The sequence below is a fragment of the Diabrotica undecimpunctata genome, chromosome 8, assembly GCF_040954645.1.
Source record: "Diabrotica undecimpunctata isolate CICGRU chromosome 8, icDiaUnde3, whole genome shotgun sequence".
NCBI lineage: Eukaryota > Metazoa > Arthropoda > Insecta > Coleoptera > Chrysomelidae > Diabrotica > Diabrotica undecimpunctata.
In genome coordinates, this window is record NC_092810.1 from 56442257 (window position 1) to 56464684 (window position 22428).

The 22428-nt window shown below is 30.6% G+C and overlaps 1 protein-coding gene across 1 annotated transcript in view; it reads left to right on the forward strand.

Moving 5' to 3' along the window:
* Nucleotides 1-21740, forward strand: part of LOC140447585 (uncharacterized) — a 65567-nt gene extending 43827 nt beyond the window's left edge. Inside the window, exon 2 of the mRNA XM_072540317.1 lies at nt 17983-21740. Coding sequence (XP_072396418.1) covers nt 17983-19186 — 1204 coding nt within the window. The 3' untranslated portion in view covers nt 19187-21740. The remainder of the gene's footprint in view (nt 1-17982) is intronic.
* Nucleotides 21741-22428: the final 688 nt, after the last annotated feature.

The following is a 22428-nucleotide window of genomic DNA, read 5'->3' on the forward strand; positions in this document are numbered from 1 at the left end:
GTGCAAGCGTCTATGTTTTAAAGGCGGAAGGACGTACGCCTCATTTTTAGCTGACAAGCTTGCTAAGAATATTATTTCTGGTCCTCAATTTACCTTTTAGTTTTAAACAATGATCTGTGACTGATCCCGTGGGATACAAACTATTTTCAAGAAATTTATAGGAAGTCTACAGTTCAACAATTTCATGACATTATTGGATGTTCAGTTTGTGAAAGCGTCTATGTTAGGGAAATTGAGGAGCGCACATGAGTTTTTCAGGGGTTTTGGCTGAAAATTGATTCATAGTTTATTTTTATTGTGCAATAATAGGTGTATCGTCTTTATAATATTAGTCCTATTATCTACTGGTATAAGTTGATCGTTTGGGTAAATGTTATACAGTGTAGGTGCTTTTATGCTACCCCAAGCGAGACCGTTCTTCATCTGCTATTCTTAACATTGAGTGATCCAAAAAATATTCTCTTGTGTAGGCATACGCAAATAATATAAGTGAGTTTGTTATCTAAGGGAATATCATATAGTTTTTCGAGAAATATTTGGTAATTTAAGGTGTCATAAGCGGCATTTAGATTGAAAAATACCACCCCTGATACCCGATATTTTTCGTACCCGTCTTTGATGTGTTGGGTAAGATTTAGCATTTGTAATGTACATGATCTTCCCTATCTATAGCCACTTTTGTCTTTTAATTTGAGATTTTCTTAAAATATCGGTGAAATCATATTAACGATTTTGTGCAAAAGTATTTTAAATAGCTGATAAAATAAAGATATTGGCCGATAGTTTTTGTGTTCGTTGGAGTTTTTGCCAGGTTTAAGCGAAGTAACAACTTTGGCTTGTCTCTAGATTTTGGGTGTTTCCATAATTTGAATACAGTTGTTCATCATCCGGATAAGCCATTGTGGTGTTTTTGGTCTAGATTTCGTAATAAGCTTTGTGCTCAGATCCTCAATGTCGGTAGTTGTATTATTTTTCATTAAATATGTAAATGGTGGATCCAAGCTCAACATCGTTGAAAGGTTCTCTGAAAGCTGACTGGTGTTGTCCTTTCTTACTTTGAGTTATTCTTTGCTTTTTTTCCGACAGAGATAGCATGTCTATAATTATAATGTGGTTTTCAGCGATAAGCTTTATACCAAATACCCTACGTTAGGCCCTATATGTGTTTCCTGCACTATAAATAAGTCAGATTCGTGTTTAGCGCATATGTCTGATAAGTTTAAGTAAAGCAAAGTTTCTTGATCTCTAGATATACCCTTAACAGTTATAAACATATGTTATTAGAATAGTTGGTCCTAAAAAGGACCAATTTAACAAAATCATATTAAAGGGGTGACTGAAGAATTAGCCGATTAATTATTTAATCATTACCCTGGGTATGCCCGAGTGTGGTGATCTTCTTAGTACTTAAATTTTCGTAAAGGCTCGTTCTTTGAACCCCATAAGTAATGCCTAATATTTTACTTTTTATTGAAAATTTAAATTTTACATGCCGTGTATTACTTTTTGACGATATTTCGAATCAGATTTGTATAGTAATAATTTAAGGTATTAAAGAGCCTGTTTGTGGTAAATAAATAGGTTTGTGATATCGTTCGTAACTCATATATAGATAATAAAAAAATAAACAGTTAAAATAGGTGTAAAAAATTTCAACTTCATACATCGGCGCCATTGTTCAGGTGATGAATTTATCACAGATATCAAAGGTTACATTTTAATTCAAGGTTCTATTTGCGTATTTTCAATATTATAAGAGTAGGAAAAGACATGTTTATGCTTTTATTTTTTTTTTAATCTATTCTATTTTCTTTCTAGAGTTCCGTCTTTTTTGAACGACCTGTGGTCTTTTTTCAATTGGACACTTGTCTAAGGCTATGACAAATACTCTGTCCTCTGCTATTCTACATTAATATGACTGATTCATTTTCTCTTTCTTGCAGCTATTTTATTGTTTATCCTGTCAATCCTGTGTATCTTTTTCTTCTTCTTCTTCTTCTTTTTATATAGACATGACTCTGTCTGTTTTTCAATGTGTCTCCAGTAAGTTGCCGTTCCATGGTTTTCGTGGTCTTCTTACTGATCGTCTTCCTATTGGGTAACCGTCTCTTGCCATGTCTACTACTCCATTTGTTGTCATTCGGCTTATATGATCTTTCCATTCTACTCTTCTGTTTCTTAACCAGTTCTTGATGTTCTTCACCTTGTATCTACATCTTATATCTGTACTTCTAGCTCTGTCCCATAGTGTCTTACCATCAATTTTTCTAAGTGTTTTTATCTCTGTTGTTTCTAACATCCTTTTTGTTCTCTCTGTGTCAGGTATTGTTTCTGCTGTGTATGTCATTATTGGTCTGATAACTGTTTTGTAAATTCTGCCTTTGGTTTCTTTCCCGATATTTTTATTTCTTCATATTGTTTCATTTAGGCAGCCTGCGGCTCTGTTTGCTCTATTCAGTGGATCTTCCACTTAAGTTTCGAGTTTTCCGTAGCTAGATAATATGATACCTAGATATTAAAACTCCATCACTTGTTCTATTATCTGACCTTAAAACTCCAATTAACATATTAGTAAACTTGCTGTTGTAACCATTCATTTTGTCTCTTTTGAGGAAATTAACATGTTAAATTTTCTGGCGGTTATATGAAATTGGTGTAGCATACGTTGTAAATCATCTTCACTTTGAAAGAATAGTATTGCGTCGTCTGCATAGCAGATTATTTTAATTTGTTTTTCTCCCATTTGGTATCCTCTTTTATTTCTTACTTTTTTAATATTTCATCCATAATCCGGTTGAACAATAGAGAACTCATTAAATCTCCCTGTCTTATCCCATTACCAGCTTCAATAGGGTCGGTTAGTTCTTCTTCTACTTTTACTTTCATTGTGTTGTTTTGGTATATATATTCGATTGTTTTGATTATTCAATGAAATTGACATTAATTTGATAGTTTTCATTTTATTAGTACTGATGGTATATAACTAGCATCTGTTGGTACTATATATCAATTTGAACATGTGGAAGTAAGAGAACTCTCTTGTTAGTAATTTCGGTGTAAATTATGATGAAACCAGAAATAACCCATAATATTATCCCACACCTCAAAGGTCTGCCTCGCGGTATCTGGGAGACGCAATAATTCGCTTTTGATAGATAAAAACAAAAACCCACTAAGACGAACACAACATAAATCAAAAAAATCCGTCAACCTGTCAATAGGGACATACAATATTAGATCAATGTCTACGGATGAAAAAGTACATGAATTGGAAGAAGAATTAACAAACATAAAATGAGATATCATAGGCCTATCAGAAACTCGACGAAAAGAAGAAACCCGAATACAGCCTATGTCATACTTAAAATAAGAAGAACATCAATTAAAATTATCCAGGTATATGCCCCCATGACAGCTTATGATGACGAAGATATCGAACTATTTTATGAAGATATATCAAAGGCTATGGAAGAACATAAAAATCGTCTTATACTAGTAATTCGAGATTTCAATGCCAAACTGGGTAGAAAACTAAACAAGGAAGAAACTAAAATAGGAGATTTCGGGTATGGTCAGAGAAATGATAGAGGTGCTACTTTGATGAACTACCTAGAAGAAAAGCATCTATACGCAATGAACTCCTTTTACAAAAAGAAGCCCCAACGAAAGTGGACATGGATCAGCCCTAATGGATCCACAAAAAATGAGATCGACTACATACTGTCCACGGAACGATATATCATTAAAGATGTAACAGTTCTTAACAGATTCACAACAGGTAGCGATCACTGGTTGGTCAGAGCAAAACTTAGTATTGACGGTAACTATGAAATGAAAAGAAAAATAATTAAAAACTGGGATCTAGTAGATAGAAACAAACTAGGGCAATATAAAGAGATATACAAAGACCTATTAAAAGAACAACTTACTTAAAAATTAGACAGTGATGACAAAGATATAGATGAAATAGACAACATACTTACAGCAACGATGATTACTTCAGGAAAAGAAATAGCAAAAAAGGATCTAAAAAAGAACAACTATATATCAACAGAAACAAAGAAGCTTATGGATAAAAGAAGGACGCTATAGAATATGTAGAAATCAATAAAACAATAAGCAGAATGATAAGAGAAAATAAGAGAAAAGAACAAGAAATAAAAATAGAAAAGGTAATACAAAACAACAAAAATATGAAATGCTTAAGACCGAAATTAGGTAAGTGTGAAATAAACAAAATAAAAGATGAAAACGGACTAGAAACAAACATTAAAGATGACATTATAAATATTATCCACCATTTCTACCCAGAACTATACAAAACAAAAAAGGAACCACCAGAAACAATTAAAAACCAACTTAAGGCTAAAGTAAAAAATGTCAACTCAGAGCTATAGCCAGAAATAAGCAAATCAGAAATAAAGAAGGCATTGAAAGAAATGAAAAACAACAAATCGCCTGGAAAAGATGGGATAACTGCAGATACGCTGAAATATGGTGGAAAAGTGGTAATTAACACTCTACATTCCCTTTTTAACAAGATATTAAAAGAAAAAAGAATCCCAAACAACTGGAAGGAATCCGTAACCATTATCCTACACAAGAAAGGGGATAAAGCAGACATAAAAAACTACCGTCTCATAACACTCCTCAATGTAATGTATAAACTCCCAACAAAAATTTTAACCAATAGATTGACGACAAATTTCGATGGATACCCAACAAGCTGGTTTTAGAAAGGGATTCAGCAAAAGTGACCATTTACTAAGTATGAAAATACTTATAGAACGAGCAAATGAATACCATATTCCTCTATATATAGCGTTCATAGATTTCGAAAAGGCTTTCGACAGTGTCGAACATTGGGCAGTGAAAAGTTCTTTGATTAACAGCAGAATTGACCACAGATAAGGAAGCCAAAACAACAATTAAAGGATATGAATGAACAAAATCAATACAAATAAATAGAGGCGTGAGACACAATATCACCGAAACTTTTCAATCAGGCTCTGGAAGATATTTTTAAAAGATTAGAATGGGAAGAAAAAGGTATAAAAATTTGTGGACAACGCTTGAACCATCTAATATACGCTGATGACATCGCATTGATAACAGATAAATGAGAAGAATTATTTGAAATGATGAAAGAACTGGACGTAGAAGCTGGAAAGATAGGCCTTTTTATGAATTACAGCAAGACCAAAATTATAACAAATACAGATGAAAACATCACAATGAGGATCGGACAAGATGAAGTAGAACAAGTTCAGGATTATATATATCTGGGTCAAACTATAAAACGTAACAAAGAAAACCAAACAGCAGAGATAAAAAGACGAGTTAGACTGGCATGGGCGGCATTTGGCAAACTAAGCTACATTCTTAAAAACAAAAGATATCCACAGCATCTTAAGACTAAAGTATACAATCAATGCGTACTCCCTGTTCTAACTTATGGTTCTCAAACGTGGACATTTACAAAAGCAAACATGGACATAACCATAAAAACCCGAAGAGCAATGGAAAGACAAATGTTGCACATAAGACTAATGGATAAAAAGAGAAACGAGTGGATAAGAGAGAAAACAAAAGTGAGGGATGTTAGACAAGAAGTTGCAAAATTGAAATGGAGATTTGCCGGGCACAATATAAGACAAAAAAAAGACCGATGGAACAAAATTCTTATAAGTTGGAGACCGTGGGAATATAAACGAAGCAGAGGAAGGCCCCAAATGAGATGGGCAGATGATATCAAGAAGCACGTGGGCTCTAGGTGGATGACTATACCGACAGACAGAGAAGAATGGAAAAGGATTGGGAAGGCCTATGTCCAAAGATGGACCGAAAAGGGCTAATTAGATAGGGACAGATTCTCCCCGTGTGATCTTAGTATTTCCGTTGATTGAATAGTATAGGGTATCCAATATTTTAATTAACGGTATGTCAGAGTTTTATTAATTTTTATATATATTTGCAAAATGAAGAAGAAAGTTCAGTACAGGCAGTTAAACAGCTGATCTGTCAATTTAGAAGTAAGAGCAAGTACCAACTTGCTGAAAAGCATACCATACACAAAAGGGATAATAAAATGTACTGCACAAACTATAGCGATATAAGCTATATATAAGCTATATATCTATTAATTATTAGGATATACAATATTTTTACTAATACACCTGGAACGATTGAGTGAATAATCAATTATTGACTATTAGGCAGTTAATTAGAAATGTTGGGAATACAAAAAAAACATTAAATTAGTTATTTATAGATTTTAAACAAACACTGATATAATCATAAGAATAAAACTATGAAATACCATGGCAGAACTTACTGTCGACTTATTTTCAAATGTATTGCAAAGAGCTTTAAAAAATGTGAACGAATTATTAACAGCTGTTTTGAAAACTAAATATTATGAGACGAATTGGGGATATTATATTACACAAACTAAACCGCTTGCCTACAAAAATATTAGGAAAATATGATACGACGCGAAAGACTAATGACTTTACAGCTAATTGCCACATAAGTATCAATGTAACTATAGCTCGCAAAATGGGTTCAATTACATTGCAATTTTTAAATTTTTCGTGATAAAATGAAGTGATTGATTGTTGTTTTGAAAAGGTAAGTTGTTTTTTATTTTTGTATTCCTATCATCTGATATTGTAATATCAACAACATTTTTCATAATATATTCTGAAATGCGCTTTCTCTTACTGATAACGAACAAAAGTTTTATAAACTTCTCGTTAATATAATTATGAAGGAATTTAGATTTTTATCTTGTTCTTACTATAGTTCTAAAGCACAAATGTAGTCATAGTCTACCGTATATTTTTCATAGTAGTCATAGTTTTTAATTGTAGTATAGCTTATGTGTTTATAATAACTAGCGCATAGAAAATAATAAAAATTTTTACCCTGTGCTTTATGTTTATTATCCTTTATTGTATTGGAACATCTAGAAGTATAGCAATACATTTTAATTGTTGAACAAAAGAGAAAATAAAAACACTTTTTGTGGTGTGTCACTTAACCATACACAAAATTGTACACAAATAGTCAAATGGTAGTAAAAGTTTCCGATATAGGCCGCCAAACGGCAGAGGCACCGCCGCGCTCTATGTCTATACTATGAGATGTTTTTCATACAGTTTTCGGATCAGATTTTTTCAAAACATCAAATTACATCTTCTTTTTGCCTTTCTTTATTTAGGCTAACCGCTACTGTTTTTTTCTTCAGCGTTTCTTCTTAATCTACATTAATGTTTATATTTACAATTCTTTCTGGAACGAGCTATAATTTTTCTCAAATAACCATTTTGTGTGGTTTAGTCGCCTTAAGGTTTAGCATGCTTTATCAGATGCTCTTTAAAGTCCCTTTTAATATTAATATCGTTTGAGAAATTTTTCCCAGATACTTATATTTCGTTTTGATTTTCAATCTTCTTTTAATGTTAGTTTAAATGGTCCAGTAGTGTGTTCGTACAGTTCAGTTATAAGCAAAATTAGGTGATGTTGTATACCTAATTCTTTTAGTATCAGTCATAAGTGTATCCATTTGACTCTGTCGAACGCTTTACGATAATCTATAAAACAAATCCATAGTGGGATATTGAATACCCTAGACTTTTATACTTTTTTTGGACTATTAGAATAATAGCTTTAAAATTAAATGTTTAGTGAAAATCTCTACGCGACTTTAATGCATTAAATATTTTAATTAAAAATCGACATATCTATTGAAATTAGGCAGTAAAAAAGTATGTTATTAAAGATAGATTTATAAATTATTGTAGTTTAAATTTAACTACGCTATAAAACAAACATTGCATGTCTTAAACTGCAGGAATCCAAAAATTACAAAGATCTTCCTATTGTTTGAGTTTTCTTTAATTATATTAATAGGAAAACAAGCATTATAGTCCTACCAAAGGGGCTTCTACTTTCATAAACTGTTACACGATTACTCTATCTATATGTACGTACATTTATGAACTAAATGTTTTAGTGACAATGCCTTTTAATAAAAAATACTAATTAATAAAAATGGAAACTTAACTTTTCCACAATTATAATAGACACTTTCTTATGTTTAAAAATATATAAAACAAGTAATATAAATTACCGCCTTGTTTATTAAAACTAAAAAGTAAAATAAAGGTATATGTCGGTTAACAATTTATATTTAACTACATAAATTAGCCAAATAGTCCTCAAATTCCTCCATGATTAAATTATTGGATATTTAAATAAATTTCCAGTTCCAGAATGTACCTGCTGTAAAATTTGAAAATCTACTACTAATACAATTATTGGCAACATCGCAGGAGTTTAGAAGTATATGCAATATCGTAAATACGGATCCCACAAATGGTTTATCCTTTTGTGGAGTCCACTTAATCCTACGTGTTGGTCGGAGTCTACATAAAGCGCTACTCAGATAATAAAATACACGGTGTATATTCTACTGGAGTTAGTATAATACCGTTTTAGAACGGAGCTTACATTAACCGCTAGATGTATATATATATATATATATATATATATATATATATATATATATACATATATATATATATATATATATATTTATATATATATATATATATATATATACATATATATATATATATATATATATATATATATATATATATATATATATATATATATATATATATATATATATATATATATATATATATATATATATATATATATATATATATATATATATATATATATATATATATATATATATATATATATATATATATAAGTTATAGAGCGACGCCTATGGGTTTATTCAGGCCATGGACTCAGGAGTGCTGACATTGTCAAAGACACTGAACTTAGGAGTGCTGACGCTATGTTTCGTAATATTGTGAATTGTATAATTGCAAATGTATAATATGTTTTATTTCAACTAATATTTTATTCAGTTTAGAATCTGATTTTATTGTAATTAGTCGTTTTAGCTCTAATAAATTCTTTTTAAAAAAGGACTTTTGGCATTCCCAAATTTGAGTGGCGCAGTCAGTAGCTAGGTCAAACGGGTTTAGCGAATATAAATTCGGTTCGTTTCAACGATTTATTGACCTTAATTCGGAAGTGTTATATTCCTGTGGGTGGATTGAGTAGCCCTTTATAACAGGAATCGTGTTAAGTGGACTTTTCGAGTGAATATCGAAGATACCTGCCTAGTCAAACCTTCTGAGTGAACCAGCTTACATGGAGTGGACAATTCTTCTCTGGTAAGTGCTTATGTCGTATAGAGAGCCTAAAATTCTAATTAATTCTGATTCATCAGACTCAGATTCTGACTCAAATCTCCCTATTAAAGATAATTTTTGTTCTAATTCATCCTTAATAAATAATCGTACTTTAATTTAAATTTTTACTCAAAAAATAAAAGAAAAATGGCAATCCCACAATTAAAAAAGGAATATCTTGACATGATTCCAGATTTCCACGGAGAAAATACATTACTTCCTAGATTCGTGGAAATCTGTGAAAAATTGATTAATAAATTTTATAATACAGTTGATTCAGATGATTTTCAGAATGAATACCTTATGTCTAGCATATTAGCAAAAGTAAAAGGTGAAGCTGCTATTAACATTTCAGCATGTGTAGTTAGGACCTGGCAAGATCTTAAAGATGCCTTGCTAAATACATACGCTGATAAAAGAGATATTTATACTCTTAGTATAGAAATGTCAGAATTAAAGCAAAATAATGAAACTCCCTTTGAATTCTTCAATAAAGTCCAACATCTTTTGAATTTACAAATATCTTTAATTACTACACGTTCTAATGACCAAGAATTATTAATTTTATCAAACTATTTTAGAAATTTAGCCCTACGAGTATTATTACGTGGTCTAAAAGAACCACTTGGCACCTTCATGCGAACTAAAAACCCTAAAGATTTAAATTCTGCACTAAGTATTTTAACTAACGATTTTCAAATTTATTTAAATGAAAATAATTCTTCACAATCTAGGCAAACAAAGCCAAATTTTCAAAATAATCGTAATCCAAGACCAAATCTTAACTTTAAACAAAAATTTCCTCAAACGAACAGATCCTTTACATTCAATGAACCTCGACAAAGAACTCAAGCCCCACCTATAACAAACTCCACACAATTTCAACAAACAAGACAACCATTAGCATCAACCTCTTTTTCAAATAATAACAGAGGAACTAATATTTTTACAAATAACAGAAGTAGTAATGTCTTTAAATCAAATCCAAATCAAAGATTTCAAGCCCCAACTCCAATGAGTACCACTAGTCAAAATACTTTTAGACCAACAAATTTTGGAAATCAAAGACGCTTCAATAATACATTTTCAAGTCAACCACAAAATACCATAGCTGAGGAGCTACATAATATTGGCGATACCGAGGAAGTTGAATTAACTAATGAGAATCATTTTTTAGAGAACAAAGCCTCGGAAAATCCATAATTACTCAAGTTGAACTTTTAAATCTGATAAATAACGAAAGTGAATTGCCGTACATTGTATTTCCTGAGCATAATCTTAAAGTACTAATAGACACTGGGAGCACAAAATCGTTTGTAACCCCAGAAGTCGCTGAAAAATATTTTAAAAATTCAATTTTTCGTAAACCCTTTCAAATTTCAACAGCACTTGGAGCAAAACAGGAAAATTACTGTACTGAAATTCCCTTATCGAAAATTTTTAATACTAAAAATAAATTAAATTTAAGTTATTGCGTTTTTAAATTCCATGACTATTTTCACTGCTTATTAGGCCTCGATAATTTAAAAAAAATAAATGCAAAAATTGATTTGGCCAATAACGTTTTAATTACTTCGCAGAGTAAGATAAAATTGAATTATTATAAAGCCGGGAACAGTGGCAACACGAATTGTATAGTAGTGCCGCCACGAACCGAGCAAGTTAACAGTTTAAATGTTGAAAATATAAAAAATGGCGATGTAATTATACCATATACACAAATCGGTAAATTAGAAATTCCGGAATGCCTTACGACGGTAGAGAACAATAAGGCTATTTGCACGATTTTGAATTCTTCTGAATCTTATTTTAAATTGGATGTAACTTCCCCAATCATGGTGGAAAAGTTCGCTGAATACGAACAAATTTTAAATCCAAATTTTAATTCCATAAATGCTGAAGAATTCAAATTCGATATTTCTAAAGTTCGAACAGATCATATGAATTTTGAGGAAAGAAATTCAATATTAAAGTTAATAAAAGAATATTCCGATATCTTTCATGTCGAAGGTAATCAATTAACTTTTACTAATAAAATTAAACATACAATAAAAACAACAAACGATATACCAGTATATTCAAAATCCTATAGATATCCAGAAATTTATAGGAAGGAAGTGCAAAATCAAATCCAGAACCTGCTGGATCAAGATATTATTAGACCTTCGGATTCCCCTTGGTCCTCTCCTATATGGGTGGTCCCAAAAAAAATGGACGCCTCCAAGAAACCTAAGTTTAGAGTCGTAATAGATTATCGACGTCTTAATGCTATCACACTTGGTGATAGATACCCTTTACCTAACATTAGTGACCTATTGGATAAACTTGGACGGTGTCAATACTTTACGACACTCGACCTCGCTTCAGGGTTTCATCAAATCGAGATGGATGAACGCGATATTCAAAAAACTGCATTCAATACAGAAAACGGTCACTACGAATTTTTGCGAATGCCTTTCGGACTCCGTAACGCCCCAGCGACATTCCAACGGGTTATGGATAATATCCTAAGAGGTATACAAAATGAAAAATGTTTGGTTTATCTTGACGATATAATTATATTTAGTACAAGTCTACAGGAGCATCTAGTTAATTTAAAAGAAGTGTTTCAAAGATTAAGAGAATCAAATTTCAAAATTCAAATAGATAAATCTGAGTTTTTAAAAAAAGAAGTAGCATATTTAGGTCACATCGTAACGCCACAAGGTGTTAAGCCGAACCCAGACAAAATAAAAGCGATAAAAAATTTTCCAATACCCAAAAATACTAAACAATTAAAAGGATTTTTAGGACTTTTAGGTTATTATAGAAAATTTATTAAAGATTTTTCTAAACTTACTAAACCACTAACTACTCGCCTGAAGAAAAATGCTGAAATCAATGTAAGTGATTCAGATTACATCCAATGTTTTGAAACTTGTAAACAACTTCTCATAAATGAACCCATATTACAGTATCCTGACTTCTCCCGTCCTTTCAATCTCACTACAGATGCTAGTAATTTTGCGCTAGGAGCCGTACTTAGTCAAGGAAAGATTGGATCTGACTTGCCAATTGCTTATGCAAGCAGAACTTTGAACAACTCAGAAATCAATTACTCAACAATTGAGAAAGAGTTACTGGCAATAGTATGGGCTGTCAAATATTTTCGCCCGTATTTATTTGGACGACGCTTTACTATTATTACTGACCATAAACCACTACAGTGGTTATTTTCATTGAAAGATCCCAACTCCAAACTAGTAAGATGGCACTTGAAGCTAGAAGAATATGATTATAAAATCATTTATAAAAAAGGATCTTTAAATACAAATTGTGATACATTATCCAGAATAGAGCTAAACGTCAATGAAACAAAGAATTTGGAAAACACAAAAAATATTTTTGAATATATGGAAACACTTAATGAACAAGCTCAACAAGATCTTAATAATGAACCAGATACAGAATCGCTGATTGTTGAAATAGATGAAGATAATAGACAAGAAGAAAATCCTGATGACGGTGAGACGATACACACCAATGTAGAAAATCCTACCCCCGGAATTCCTATTTCCGAAAACCCTGTAAACACGGGAATTAACCAAATTTTTATCTCTGAAGTTAATTTTAATCCTGCTAGTCCCACTATAATCAAATTATTTGATAAAAGACAAAGAATTCTTGTCCAGTTCTCAAAAAACAATTTTGAGCGTGATGTTATTGATTTTATTAAAGAATATACCATACCCAAAGTAAAATATCACCTTTATTTTGAAGACCCAGTATATGAGAAATTTAGCGTTGTTATCCAAAAATATTTTAAAAATTCTCAAATATCATTTATTAATTGCACTAAGAAACTTATCGATGTTCCTATAAACGAAATTAAAGAAATAATTCAAAACTATCATGAAGGTAAGCAAAATCATAGAGGTTTAGATGAAACGGATAACCGAATTAAATCATTATATTATTGGCCCAATCAACGAGCTTCTATACAAACTTATATTAACGAATGCGAAATATGCCAATTAACAAAATATGATAGGAATCCCATAAAGCCAATATTTAGCATTACTCCTACAGCAATTAAGCCATTTCAGATTTTACATTTAGATTCCATAACTCTTGAAAATACCAAATTTCTAACGATAGTCGATTCTTTCTCTAAATATGCCCAACTTTATAAACTTAATTCTGCTCAAGGTATCGAAGTAGCAAACGCTTTGATTAGATTCTTTACACATCATAGTATTCCAGAACAAATCATTTCAGACAATGGTACAGAACTAAAAAATTCAGTCATTAAAGACTTATTAGCATTACACAAGGTAAAAATCCACTTTATCTCCTCCCAGCATCCAGAATCAAATGGTATAGCTGAAAGATTTCATTCAACTATTATAGAACATATCAGGTTACTAAACAATCAAAATGAGTATAAATCCGACCCAATAGAACAAAAAGTAAACTATGCATTATTAGCTTACAACAGTACTATCCACGCCGTAACAAAAATGAAACCCCATGAACTAGTCACGGGACATTTAGACATCAACTCCCCATTTAACATTGACCTAGAGCAACAATTAATTAATAATTATATTTCTAATCATAAGGATAAAATGAAATTACTATATTCTAATATTAACAAAAAACTTCAAGAAAACAAAGCAAAAGTTATAAATAAAGCAAATGAAACACGCGAGGAATTACCAAATGAAATTCCTACCGAAGTATTTGTGCGAAACAGACAAATAAAAGGAAAAACTAAAAATAAATATCAAAAAGAAAATATTAAATCCATTAATAAATTTAAGAAAACAGCAAAACTCATTAAGCGGCATAAAAATACCACCGAAAACATTCACCTTTCAAATGTAAAACGACCTAAACGGAAACCTTATATTTTTCCAGGTTCGTCACAATCGGACATACAACAGCCGAAATAAAAGATATCACCCACAACCTAGGCATTCTACCTATAAAATTAGGAACCGCAAAACTCCAAAAATCTAGTCATACATTTGTACATTTTTATAATTTAAAACCACTTGTAACTGAATATGACAACCTGAACAAGCAATTTGAGTATCTTAAAAATAACATTTCTAACAGCGAATTCTTTAGATCAGAGACGTACAACTACATTATTATTCAATATATCAAAAATAGCTTACAAAGAATCTCTTTATTTTACAAAACACAATTACCATTTGAATTAAAACACGAAAATATTTTAGAATTTTGAATCCATTCTGGAAATCACCTGTAAAATAGAGGAAAACCAAATTCAATATTTTCTAACAATTCCTATCGATTTTGAGAACATCTTTGATCTCTACTATTTATTACCTATACCCACAAAAATTGAGTCAGAATTTGCAATAATAATACCTAATACAAGATATTTGCTAAAAAATAAAAATACAATAATACCTCTCAACGACATCTGCACCCACGGTAAAATTTTCCAATGTCCAAGCCGTCTACAAAATAACCAAGAACACATATGCGAAAAGGAAATAATCTTACAAGAAAACTCCAGTAATTGTCAATATATTAAGGCAGACATCCAAGGCAATCACATCGAAATCATACCAGAGATGAACCAGTTTTTGGCAATATTTCCTATGGAGGAAAAATTAACTTTCAAATGCTCTGAAGGAATTCAAATTAAAACACTGACAGGCATCTTTCTGATCGAAAATACACAGTGTACAATCCTTTTCAGAAACCAAGAATTGTTGTTCCAAGATCGAACCTTTGGACAACCAATATTAATCACCGAGCCGAAATTAAAGTTTAAAGAGTTAAGCGTTTCACCTATGAAAATAACTTTGAAGAATTTAAAATTTGAAAAAAATCCCACAAACAGAATCACACCCATCATGGAACAAAGAGAAAATTATCACATTCCCAGCATTTGGACGATCATATTATATCTTGCCATCGTTGTAATAATCATCTACATTATCTATAAGAAAATAACGATAAGAACAAGAAAAGAAACCAAAAGAAAGGAAGACATAAGAATGTCAAACATACAGGACCCAGACGATTCCAGTTCGAAAATTCACCTCCCACAAGGAGCTTCAATCTAGGGGAAGAGGAGTTATAGAGCGACGCCTATGGGTTTATTCAGGCCATGGACTCAGGAGTGCTGACATTGTCAAAGACACTGAACTTAGGAGTGCTGACGCTATGTTTCGTAATATTGTGAATTGTATAATTGCAAATGTATAATATGTTTTATTTCAACTAATATTTTATTCAGTTTAGAATCTGATTTTATTGTAATTAGTCGTTTTAGCTCTAATAAATTCTTTTTAAAAAAGGACTTTTGGCATTCCCAAATTTGAGTTATATATATATATATATATATATATATATATATATATATATATATATATATATATATTGTTAAGATGTATTGTTTGTGAATGATGAGCAATGAGTGTTTTTTAATAATATATAATATATAGGTTTTTTATCGCGGTTTTTTTACGTACTACTACTATAGGGTTTATAAACCGTGTATCTGCCTTCTCAATGAATCCATCTTCTAACATATCCTGATTATATTCACTAATCCATTTTCTGTTTCCTATATGGCCAAACATTAAATATTCTGGTACTTCCTCTGTATTTAAATTATGTGTATTATTTAAAAAATATTCTACTTGTGGTATATGTTGCTGCCACGTTTCATGTTGATTTTGATATATTATCTTTAAATATTTTATAACTTCTTTAATATATCTTTCTACAGGATTTGCCTGAGGATGTCTGATACTTTTAAAATGAATGTTGATTCCCTTTTTCTCACAAAATGCCCGAAATTTTTGGTTGTTAAAATATGTAGCATTATCTATTATGCAATTTCTAAATGGTCCTATTTCTTCGAAAAATTGATTAATATATAATTTCAATGTTTTAACATTGGTTCTGGAGCAGGGATATAGTTTAATAAATTTTGTATATAAATCCACTATCACTAGTATATGCTTTTTTCCTGTTGGACTTGGAACTAAATTTGAGATGAAATCCATCGAAACTGTATTTAGTTTTTCATATACAACATTAGATCTAAATGTGTACTAGTTTTTGAAATTCTTTTCTTTGTTTATTTGACATATTTGGCATTGGGTAGTAATTTCTTACAACGGATTTCTCCAGCATTACTTTTTCTAAGTGAACGAATTAACACTTGGTCTCCTTTTTGAAATGTGATTGGTTTTTTTATTTTTTGATTTTGTCTTCTGATATATTTTTCAGCTTTCCTCCTAATTCGGTTATTCACTTTCTGCATTACTTGTTCTAACATAACCAATGTAAAGTTTAAAATAAACTATCTTAAATTAAAATTCATATGAAACTAATTAAATTATATAGATAATGTAAATTTTAAACAAACTATCTTTAAAATTGAAATTCTTATGATACTAACTAAATTATATTAACAAAATTTTGTACCTTTCTTTCACTGAATGCCTAAATAAAATGTTCTCTACAATAAAGATTTAAATCACCACTCAATGTCTTCGTTCTCAGCCTCGGTTATCCTTGTTTTTGTGAAATTACTCCAATTATCAGCTTCCACCAATTTAAAATATTTTTCTTCTTAACAGTATTTATATATATATATTCTTCTTTTCAATATACCAATATCCAATCACCAAATATATTATATAATTTTAATTTTCAATTAATACTTCCTTCCATTATCCAATTACCATTTTTACATAACATAATTTTTAATCTTCAATAATATTATCTTTAGACTGTTTCTTAATCTTCATTGAACTTATTATATTGAACATCTGGACCTTCTGACTGACTATCTTGAACTTACTGAACAATTGACTTCACTAACTAAATGTGTCTATCTTCTAACTAACTTTCTTACTAACTGACTGGCCTCATAGTAACTGTAACTGATCACTGATCCAAATCACCGGGTATTTATATCTTTTTCCATGTTCCAGAATCATCTGGCAAGAAATCATATTCGAATTGTTCTATATGATTGTTCTCGAAAAAGTATATGTTCTGGTTATGTCCATTTCACAGACATAACCATATTCGAGAACGTTCTAGCGTAAATAAAGGTTAAATTCTGTATTCTAGAGAATTCCTTTCTTTTCTATTGAGAATTTTGTCGACATTTAGGCTTTTCAGATCAGAATATAAACTTAAATCAGTAACTTAAACACTCTAATTTAATAAACTACACATTTTAAACAACATATTATTATAACCCCACTTATATTCGTAATTATTAATTTCTGTAACTTATGACACTTATTCAAAGTAGGTATATCTGGTTGCCTATGCACATGGCTCACTTAAATATATTATAATTATATATAAAAAAAACTTTTTACACTTATTATATGCTAATTTCTTAAAAATACCCTCATATAAATAATTTTTATAAGATTCTCTAGTATATAACTTATTACAATAACCAAATACTTTTAATATCTAATATTATCTAGTATATAACTTATAAATTAATTTTTTAGACACTATTTTTTCTCCTCCTACGTCCAATATCATTTCAATATATATATATATACATATATATATATATATATATATATATATATATATATATATATATATATATATATATATATATATATATATATATATATATATATATATATATTATAATATTTGACAGTTCGTTTTTTATTCGTTTTCCTTTTTGCAGGGACCAAGATAAATTATTCTGTGAAGAGTTAGGTGAAACTCTAAAATCTTTAACTTGTACTTTCTGCAAGAATATGCTGTCTGTTGGACCAATTATGAAACTGTCTGAAGATGAATATCAGTGTGGCCGATGCAAGACAATAAAATATACCCAACCAGTAACCAGAGTTCTGCTATATGAGAGAGTAGCCAAATATCTGCTGTTTCCGTGTATATATCCAAATTGTGAAGAAAAACTTTCCTGGTCATCTGTAGAAAATCATGAACAAAATTGTCCACACAAAACTATTTGTTGCCAAATATCTGATTGTACCGATAAGCTGGAAGCAACTGATGTCGTGGAACATATGAAGGAAAATCATCCAGATTTTATTTATTTTGGAAACGTTATTTTTAATTGTGGTATAGATAAAGATTCTTGTTTTGTTGCTGTTATTAATTCTGTTACCTTTTTGATATTTTTTCGCGATTGTAATCTCTTTGTATCATTAATTAATCGTTCAAATAAATCCTTCACTTATAAAATTAAGCTTAAGAATACTGAAGGAAAGATACCTTATATTTGTTTTAAAAACAGTGTTATTACACAGTTTGATGAACAGTTGTATTGTACAAAATGTATTGAAAATAAAATTGACGTAGAAAAACAGTTATATCGGAGGAAATATGGAACTGTGCTACCAAAAAAACAATTAATTAAAACAATTAAAACACCAGAAATTTCTGTGGCAGATGAAATTGTTCAAAAACTAACCCTAACTGAAATGCAAAATACATTATTATCAATATACAATAAATTCAATTCAACATCTTATATTCAGTTAATAATTAAAATTAAACCTGCCGAAGATAATAAAGACTTACTTTTAAAGGATTATTCTGAATTTAAAAATAACAATCCCTATGTGCTACGTAAAATTTTAGAGTGTCCTATATGTATGGAATATATGGTTTCCCTAATTTACGTCTGTATAGGAGGTCATGAAATATGTGACAATTGTAGTAAAGTATTAAAATCTTGTTCTTTTTGTCAGAAACCTATAACAGATCAAAGAAATTTTGCCTTGGAAAATTTAGCACAAGATGTTAATTTTTCTTGCAGATATAATAAACATGGTTGTAAATTTGAAGGAAATCTTATAGATCTTGAAAAACATGAAAGTTACTGTACCTTCCAAACAACACACGAAATTATCTTAGCATAAATTATCAGTACATATAAATTACCTCTTTTTTATCAAGTGTCACTTTTTTGCTTTTATTTTCTTTGACGTTCGATGATGATTGAAACATGCTTTTGAACGGACCTTTTTAAATGTTTTTTTTAAATCTACTTACTTAATCCTCAAGCCTTGTTTTCCCTTACAAGTGTAAGGCCCTCGAGATTTTGGATTAGTAGCCTCTCCAAATGCCGCGGTTCTTGACCATCGACTTCAGTGCCTTTACAATCTCACTATTCCACGTCCTTGCTGTATTGCTTTTTCTTCGTTTTTTTATCCACTGTTGCTTGTCGCACTTGCTTTATTTCTTTATTATCATCCATACGGACAATATGACTGAAATTCGCAAGTTGTCTTTTTTCGATTAGACTAATACAACATTACACTGTTCTCCTATAAAAATGGTTCCTTAATCTATCGCCTTGCGTCACTAACAAAACCACGCTTAGGTACAGCATTTCACACAATTGTATCTTACTTTTCTGCTTATCACTGAAAGTTCAAGTTTCTGAGATATCCATTAGCATGGGCACGTATACACTTCTGGTAAATATTTTTATTTTGGTTCTGATACTTATCTAAATTTTTAAATAAACGCATTATTATATATATCTTCTTCTTCTTCTTGTTCTTCTTCTTTTTATGAATCTATCTACATGACTCTGTCTGTTTTTCAATGTGCCTCCAGTAAGTTGTCATTCCATCGTTTGCGTGGTCTTCCTACTGATCGTCTTCCTATTGGGGAATCGTCTCTTGCCGTCTTTACTACTCTATTTGTTGTCATTCGGCTTATATGATCGTTTCATTCTACTCTTCTATTTCTTACCCAGTTTTTGATGTTCTCCACCTTGCATCTATGTTGTATATATGTACTTCTAGCTCTGTCCCCAAGTGTTTTTATCTCTGCTGTTTCTAACATCCTTTTTGTTCTCTCTGTGTCAGGTCTTGTTTTGACTGTTTTGTAAATTCTGCCTTTCGTTTCTTTCCCGATATTTTTATTTCTCCATATTGCTTCCTTTAGGCAGCCTGCGGCTCTGTTTGCTCTTTTCAGTTGATCTTCCACTTCGGTTTCGAGCTTTCCGTAGCTAGATAATGTGATGCCTAGATGCACTTGTTCTATTATCTGACCTTCTAGCTCCAATTTACATCTTAGTAAATTTGCTGTTATAACCATGCATATTGTCTTTGTTGGGGAAATTAACATGTTAAATTTTCTGGCGGTTATATTAGTAAACTTAGTTATATAGTAAACTTTTGTTGCATTCGTTTCTTTGTTATTGATTTATTGATTTCTTATTCCATTTTTCCCTCCGAATTTACAATCCAGCTCAAATATTTGAAATTTTCAGCTTGTTTAATTTTTCTTTAATCTATTCTGAGATCACTTTTTTTAGTCTGCTTTGAAATTACAATATTCTCAGTTTTGTAACAACCCTTACTTATTTGACAGTTCTTTGTACTTTTTCGACTATTTTATCCATTAATGTAACAAACAAGAAAGCAGTTCCCTCCTAATGCTGTCCCCTTCTCTACCTCTTCTGTCTAAGTAGAATTATTGCGATTTTTAATTATTCTGATAATATTTCTTGTACAACAATATATGCTATTAAGAGCTAGGAGTAGCTTGCTATAAATCAATCTTCAATAGCATTCCATATTTCCTTTCGTGATACTAAGTCAAAGACGTAGAAAACCAAAGTATATTTTGTAATTTATCTTTGTAATGTAGTGCTTTTTTTGCCAGCTGTCGTACTGTGAATATTAAATCTATTTTACTCCTTCCTGGTTAAAACCGCATTGATTATCATCTAATGTTTTTTTAACAACACTTCTTAATCTTTTTTCTAGGATTATCTCATTTGCTTTGTGTACTACTCTCAGAATCCATATGCCTTTGTAATTTGAATATTTCTTTCCAGTTTAATATTGTCTAAACCTACCGCTTTCCTTTTCTTTAACCTTGTTATCGACTCTATTTCATCTCTCGAATGTTGTCTAATATTTGTAATAGTCTCAAGTTGTTATCGCTTTCAAATACATTTGTCCGCATTTAGTACTCCTTTGAAATATTCGTACCATCTTTCCATTATATGCTCTTCTGTGACTGGTAGCCTGCCGGTTTCATCTTCAATAAATCTTGTTGTACCTTCTTTAACTTTTTTTAAGTTTTTATTGTTGTCTAGTAGCTTACCATTTCTTCAGGTGTTGCTCTTCATTTTATGTGCAAACTCTTCCCACTTTTGTGTCCTAGAATTTTTTATTGCCGCTTTAACAACTACTCGTCTTTGATTTTTATAATTTCCATAATTATCAATATGTCCCAGATATGTTCTTCAGGGCTTCCTATTTTTTGTACTTCCATTTTTATTTGGCGTTTTTACCACGCTGTGTATTTTTTATTATTATTAACTGCATATCCACAAATGTCTCTAGTTAGTTGGTACAGTGTTTTTTTAACATTATATTATATATTTATAAGGTTCCTTTTGATAATTAGTAACACAACTGAGTTTCTGAAATTAAAGATATATTAAAACATGTTCTATTTATATTATTTACCCAAAATTTTACCTGAAATTAAAGAAACGACATTTAATGTCACTAACTCTGGATTTTTAACATTTTTAACCACAAATAAAATCTGACAAAGTGACAAGTTATTAAAATAAAGATGACAGAAGTGGTTGTGTCTAATATTCCAGATAATGTGCTCGTTAGAGCGCGGCAATATTTGAATGATGAAATTATAATTTCATTACATGCTTTTAAATATAATATAATATGAAGTTTTCAGATGCTATTCATTATCTTAATTTTAAATAGTTTTTGTGTAACTTGCAATAATTTTTTCCTACTCGCATAGCAACTTACATGAGCGGTCGCTTGGGATACACGTGTGTCCCAAGATAAACCTGGTCTAAAATATATATTCAATTGCTGTTTTAATATACAACAAAGTTTGTTTTTATGAAATATTTATTAGATAACCTTATATTTTGTTAAAAGCGAATAAATACAGTTTCTAAATTAAAGTTTGATAAAATGGTAACTAGGTCATTCTTCTTCTTCTGTTGCTTATTTTAAGCAGACGACCGGTGATTCTTTCTGATGTTCTTTGCAGATCCAATTACTGCAGACGAAACAATAGTCCCTTGTGCTTTTATCTCTTTTTAGAGGATGTAGCATCATTTTCTTTTTTGGCCATCTTTGGTTGGAATGTAGTTATT